At 34.2% G+C, this 7,510-nt stretch overlaps 1 protein-coding gene across 1 annotated transcript; it reads right to left on the reverse strand.

The window, feature by feature from the left end:
* Positions 1 to 6,681: 6,681 nt before the first annotated feature.
* LOC101970882 (large ribosomal subunit protein eL43) lies at positions 6,682 to 6,960 on the reverse strand. Its single transcript, XM_005319576.1, has one exon. It carries the CDS (start codon positions 6,958 to 6,960, stop codon positions 6,682 to 6,684), a length of 279 nt encoding a protein of 92 aa, XP_005319633.1.
* Positions 6,961 to 7,510: the final 550 nt, after the last annotated feature.

The raw sequence follows: 7,510 nt of genomic DNA on the forward strand, positions 1-7,510 counted from the left end.
GTTGAAGAGGAGATTTAAAAATCTTACTTCATAATCTTTTCTAACTTCTAATTTTGGGGCCTGGAAGGAAATCTTGGAGAACTGAATTAACCTTTATTCAATGTAGTCGGCAGAATAATGGTTCCTCCAAAAATGTGCATGCCCTAATTCCCAGAATCTGTGAATTATATATTCACAGATTATATATGGTATATTACGTGGCAATAGGGACTTTGGAGTTATGATTAAGGTTAAAGACCTTGAGATGAGGAGAGTAGCCCCTATTATCCAGGTAAGCTCAGTCTAATAACATGAGCCCTTAGAAATGTTTCTCAACTGGTTAGAGAGATGAGATGATAGAAGAAGGAGGTGGCATTCAGACTGTGACAGGATAAGTCCTGTGGCTGGCTTTGAAGAAGGAGGAAGGGATCATGAGCCAAGGAGTGAGACTGGCTTCTAGGAGCCAAGAATGATCCTCTGACGACAGTAAGAAAATGGGGATCTCCTGCCAAATGTTGGACAGGTGTTTTCCTGACCCTCTAGGTGGGCAAGAAAACGAGTTTTGCTGACCCTCCAAAAAGGAAAAAAGCCCTGCCAACAGCTTACTTTTAGCCTGGTGAGACCATGTTGGATTTGTGGCCTGCACAGATGCAACATAATACATTTGTATCCTTTGACCCCAAAAGCTGTGGTAATTCATGACTGCAGTTGATAGATAACAATTCACTGCACTTTCCTGACCTTTATTTCCTGCTCTGAAAATAGGGATAATGCTTTCTCCTTCTCCCACTGAAGATAGAGTGAGATGTTCTGTGAGTCAGGGTATGGAAAACTTCCAAGTGCCAGTTAGATTTTAGATTTAGAACCAGTTGATGTGGTACTCCTAGGGGAGGTCTTGTAGGTGCAAGTAGCCAATTAACACTCCTTATATCCAGTGCTTGGAAATGCAAGAAGGTAAAGAAAATAAATTACTTTAAATTCGGTTTCGGTACATTAACATTTGACAATATCTAGGCCTAATGAGGGCACAAGAGTAAACACAGAAGTACACTTTAGTGAAGATTATACAGTTATCACACAAGGAATAGAAGACAGTACAATAGAGCCATTGTTATTTTAATATTAACTCTTGGCCCAACAAAAAGAAAAGTTAATTAACATGTGCTACTCAAAAACCAAATAGCAGATCCCTCTTTATTTTACTTTATTGAGTTTGATTTGATATGCTGATTTTTATTTTGTATTATCAGATTCTTGATCCAATTTTTTTTTGTCTTTGTACATGAACTTAGGGTAATGTTGTCCGTCTCATTCGACAATTTATTTTTTTCATATGTTTTATTGGTGCATTATATACATGACAGTTGTTACATATTCATACATGCACATGATATAGCAATATAATTCGGTCAGCATCATATCCCAGTATTTTACCTTTCCCTTCCCTCCTCCCTCCTCCTGGTCCCTTTCCTTTATTTGCTGATCTCCCTTGTTTTGTATGAGACTCACCTCCCCAAACACACCTTTCTTTTTCTTATTTCCTCTTTAGTTTCCACATGTAAGAGAAAACACATGACCCTTGACTTTTGAGTTTGGCTTATTTCACTTAACATAATATTCACATGTTCCATCCATTTTTCTCCAAATGACATAATTTCATTCTTCTTTATGACCCCAATAAAACTCCATTGTGTATGCATTGCACATTTTATTTATCCATTCAGCCACTGACAGCCACCTAGGTTGGTTTCATAATTTGGTTATTATGAACTGTACTGCTATAAAAATGGGTATGCGTGTATTGCTATAGCATGCTGACTTGAATTGTTTAGGATAAATACTGAGGAGTGGTATAGCTGGGTCATAAGGTAGTTCCAATCCTAGTCTTTTGAGGAACCTCCATGCTGATTTCCATAGTGCCTATATTAATCTACAGTGCCACAAACTGTATAGAATTGTTCTTTTTGCCTTACATCCTATTCAGCATTTTTTATTATCAATGGCTGCTATTCTCATTGGAGATGAAATATCAGTGTAATTTTGATTTTCATTTTTCTCATTTCTAAAGATGTGGAACACTTTTTCATATATCTGTTGGTCCCCATTTCCTAATCAGTGAAGCAATACAAAAATACCTGCTCATATCTTGCTTATTTTCAATTATGTTGAATAATCTTACTTAAGATTTAGGCCAGTTTGTTCTGAGGATTTTTGGTTTTTTTTTTTTTTTTTGGTTTTGCATTTTTGTTAAAGGACAATAAGAATTAGGTAATATTTATTGTAAGGAAGCTCTTCAAGCTAGTTCCAGGGAAGGGAGATTCATTTTAAGGATGCAACAGGCATCTTCAAGAGTATAAAAATGTAAATACATGTGGGCTTATGAAATTAGGAACCAAAAAGCAGAGATGAGGTTTCCTTTTCACCTTTTATAAGGAGCATTTGGTCTTCTGTTTTTTTCTTGTTTCTAAGTGCTTGCTCCATCTTCCTGCTTCTCACCACAGACTACATGCTCATTTGTTGGCATGCACTTAAAAGTATTTTAAGCCTCTTCCATGTATATTGAGTTGAATTGTACATTTCATTCCCCTTATTCCTGCTATACAGTTTCTATCTTTAAATTAAAGATAGAAAACATGATTGATTACTGGCTGGTGTAAAGCATTGGGCATTGGATTCTTTCAATTCAATGCATATCCATAGTTTAATTAGCTGTACAGTTGTGGTTACAAGGTACAGATTTCAATAGACAGTTCCCAGAAAAGAGGGCTATAAGGAGATAGACCACCTTAGAATATATCTCACTTATTTATTCATACTTAAATATTTAGTTCCTGTCATCTAAAGACAATCAATTTTCTGTTATGTTTATGCTTTGGACCAAGTTTTTTACTACTTAGCTTTAAATCATTATATATTTCCCCCGTTCACATAAAGCTAATGAATAAAGTAAGTGAGCACAATATCTTGTCTGTGATATCTATTATAAATATTATTCAGCACATAAAATTTGTGTCCTTTGTTCCTTTGTGAATTTATAGTCTTAATCTTTCTATGATCATTTTAATTAAAGCTAGGAATAATTGTGTGTTCATAGTTGGAATTACAACCAAGCTTTTTATCTTTAGGAAAGGACTAATATAATGTGCATTATCTTGGGTTATCTTAATGACTATGTGGATGTTTTTTCTACTTCCCAAGGGTAGCTTCTGAGACAAGTCTCCAGTTATGGATTTATAACTATTAAAGCAAGGAAAGGACTTTCAATTTAGCAACAAAAATCTGAGTTCACAGAATCTAAAAATGTAAGGCTCAGACTAATATCTAAATTCCCTATTACAGAGGAAACATTGTCCTATTTTACCTGTGTTGTTTCATTAAAAGCATACTAAGTGGTATTATGCATTATGCAACTAGAAATTTTTGTGAGTCTAGAAATAGAAAGTATCTCTAAGGCTGTTTATATTCGAGAATTTGAATTAATTTGATGTTTGTGGAGGAAATGATTTAAAAAGATTTAACACTGTAATTTTGAGTCTAGGTGCATAAGACAAGACCAGGGTAAGTGACTGATGACAAAATGGACAGCACCAAATTGCCTAAAGTTTATTTCTAGACCTTTTAACAGGTCAAAGGACATCAAGGATACAAGTGAAACAGATCTAGAGATGATATGTATGTTTAAGTTAATATATCAGGACTTGAAAACAGCAATTAAAATTTGTCTGATGATTTAAAAGAAAATATGTTCATATGAAAGAATAGACAGAAAAATCTATCAGAGAAATAAAAGCCATAGAGTAAACCAAAAGACCATTACTAAAAGAAGAATTTGAAATGGGAATTTCAAATTTCTTCAAATACTTTTTTTAAAAAAATATATTTTTTAGTTGTAGATGGACACAATACACAATTTATTCTTATGTGGTACTGAGGATCAAACCCAGTGCCTCACACATGCTAGGCTAGTGCTGTACCACTGAGCTACAAACCCAGCTCTGCAAATGTACTTTTAATGATACATCAGACATTATAGATGAAAGGATAAGGAAACTTGAAGATAGGTTAATAGAAATAATTCAGATTAAAGTACATACCAAATCAAAAAAAGTGACAAAAAGTGAAAAGAGAATCTGTGACCTACATTAAAAAAAAAACTAAGTGGTCTAATATACATGGAATTTGAGTCATAGAAAACAGAAGAGACACAGAAGCTAAAAAAATTAAAAATAATGATTAAAATTCTCCATAATTGATGAAAAATAGCAACCCACTAATCCAGGAGAACTTTAATAAGCCCCAACTAGGATAACCTAAGGAAATCACACTAAGGCATATCACATAGAGATGGCTTGAAATAAAAGATAATGGGGAATACTTTACAGAAGTTAGAGCAACAGATACATACAGGAGAAAAACAAAAGAATGATCTGTACTTCTCAAAACAGTGCGAATCAGAAGACAGTGGAATACGTCATTAAAATTCTTTAAAGAAAGATAATACTATTTTTAAATAGAATAAAAATATACAAATAGAATAAAAGAACAGCTTAGAAAATCCAGGAGACTCACACCACAGTTAAATTGTTAGTTTATTTTTGACAACAGTGTTATGGTTTGGATGTGAGGTGTCCCTCAAAAAACTCATATGTGAGACAATGCAAGAAGGTTTGGAGGAGAAATGATTGTTGTGAGAGTCTTGGCTTACTTAGTGAATTAATTCCCTGATAGAGATTAACTGAATTGTAACTGAAGTGGTAGGGTCTGGCTGGAGGAGGTAGGAATTGAGGCATGGCTTTTGGTATACATTTGTATCTCGCAAGTGGAGACCTCTCTCTCTGCTTTCTTATCATCATGTGAGCTGCTTCTCTCCACCACACTTTCCCACCATGTGTTCAGCTCACATGGAGCTGCAAGGAATGGAGCTAGCCTTCTATGGGCTAAGGTTTTTGAAACCCTGAGCCTCAAATAAAAATTTTCCCCTCTACAATTGTTCTGGTCAGATCCTTTTAGTCACAGCAGTGAAAAAAGCTGACTAAAACCAGGAATGAAAACAATTTAATGGAGGAAAGAAAGCTCTTTTTTTTCCCTGAATGATGCTAGAACAATTGAATGTCTACATATTTTAAAAAAGGATATTGACACTGACCTGACACCCTACACAGAAAAGGAAAAAAAATTATGATGGATCACAATCCAAAACATAAATGTTAAATCTATAAAAAAATCTAAAACAAAATGTTGGAGGATATCTTCATCATTTTGGTATAGACAAAGTTTTCTTATACAGGACACTGAAAACATTCATCAAGAAAATGAATAGTTAATCAATCAATAATGGACAAAGGGACTGAACAGCCACTTCACAGAAGAAATACAAATGGTCAACAAATACATGAAAAAATGCTCAACATCTCTAGCAATTAGAGAAATACAAATTAAAACTACACCGAGATTCCACCTCATTCAAGTCAGAATGGCAACAATACAAGTAACAATAAATTTGGTGAGGAAGTCGGGGAAAAGATTCTCTCATACATTGCTGGTAGGGTTGCAAATAGGTGCAACAATTATGGAAAGCAGTATGGAGATTCCTTAGAAAACTTGGAATGGAACCACCATTTGATACAGTTATCCCACTCCTTGGTTTATACCCAAAGGACTTAAAAATTAGCATAGTACAGTGAGGCAGCCACATCTGTGCTTATAGCAGCTCAATTTACAATAGCCAAGCTGTGGAATGAATCTAGATGTCCTTCAACAAATAAATGAATAAAGAAAATGTGGCATATATACACATAGAATGTTACTCAGCCATAAAGAAGAATGAAATTATGGCATTTGCCAATAAATGGATGGAACTGAAGAATATCATGCTAAGTGAAATAAGCCATCCCCCCCAAAACTACAAGTGGAATGTTCTTTCTGATGTGTGGATACTAACCCACAACAGAGGGTGAGGAAAGAAAGAGAAGAAGTTCATTGGATTAGACAAAGGGAAATGAAGGGAAAGGAGGGGGATGGGAATAGGAAAGACAATAGGATGAAAAGGACATAGCTTTCCTATGTTCATATATGAATACATGACCAGTGTAACTCCACATCATGTACAACCACAACAATGGAAACCTTATTGGAATGGGTTGTACTCCATGTATGTATAATATGTCAAAATACACTCTACTGTCATGTATATAAATAAAAAATAAATAAATGGTTAATTAGGCCCCATTGAAGTGAAAAACTTTCACTCATTAAAATATTCCATTAAGGTAATGAATATCTGAGCCACATTTAAGAAGAAAATATTCACATTACATATTCTTTTTAAAAATGTATATCCTTTGTATATTTTAGCATATTTTACCTTTAAAATAAATTTGGCACAATATGTCAATGCATTTATGAGAAGTTGAACAGTTATTAAAAAAAAGAAAATCTAAGCATATACCTAACCTGTAAGACTTAGTTTCATGTCATTATCATCTGACTACTGAAAAAAAGACTGAATTACAATAACTCATCTCAGCAAATTTTTCCAATTCAAATGAGAAAGACTCCAATTTACAAATCTCTTTAGAAAGGGCAATATTAACACAGTGCACATCAGAACATCCAATTAATACAATTAACAACAAACCATAATATTGTTATATAAATTAACCTATTTATTATAGGCTAGGGATGTCTCAAAGAGTAAAACTTCTACTGGTCTTCCAATTCCTTCAGCCTTCTGATTGCAGACTTGACTGTGCTGGCAGAAGTGGTGATGTAGATACCGACACCACCAGCCACTGTTTTCATGCAGGGACCACAGTGCCAGATCCCCACAGCCTGTCTCTTCATCTTGGTTTTGCCACCAAAGGAGAAAGTGTACATGGCATGCTGGCTGATTTCAATTTTCTTTGCCATTTTCTGGAAGGAGGCACTGTAGCAGGTCCCGTATTTACCTACGATTCTAACCTTCTTAGTGCATTTAGCCATGAGGCCATGACTGCCTGGGCCTGGAGAGCTCACATTACATATTCTAAGAAAGAACTTGCATCCATAACATAGAAATAACCCTCCTTGTTTACTACTACTACTACTACTACTACTACTACTACTACTAATAATAATAATAATAATACAAACAGCCTTAATTAAAAATAGGCAAAAGGACTTTTACACTTCTCAATGGAAGAATACCCTAGTGGTCAGTAAGCAAATCAACATACACTCAATATTACTATTCGTAAGGGAAATATGAATTAAAACAAAAGTGATGTGCCACTACAAACCCACTAGAATAAATTAATTTTAAAAGACTGACAAAACCAAATGTTAGTGAAGATATGAAGCAACTAGAATTCTCACATATTGTTGGTGCAAATGTTAAATAACACAACCATTTTGGGAAAATATCTTAGTTTCATTTAATATAGAACAAACAGATAAACAATGACAAAATATTTTAATCCTAGATCAAAAGAAATGAAATCATATGCCCCAAAGAATATTTGAACAAGAGTATTAACATTATTTTAACATAATA

The sequence above is a fragment of the Ictidomys tridecemlineatus genome, chromosome 1 (assembly GCF_052094955.1).
Source record: "Ictidomys tridecemlineatus isolate mIctTri1 chromosome 1, mIctTri1.hap1, whole genome shotgun sequence".
Lineage (NCBI taxonomy): Eukaryota > Metazoa > Chordata > Mammalia > Rodentia > Sciuridae > Ictidomys > Ictidomys tridecemlineatus.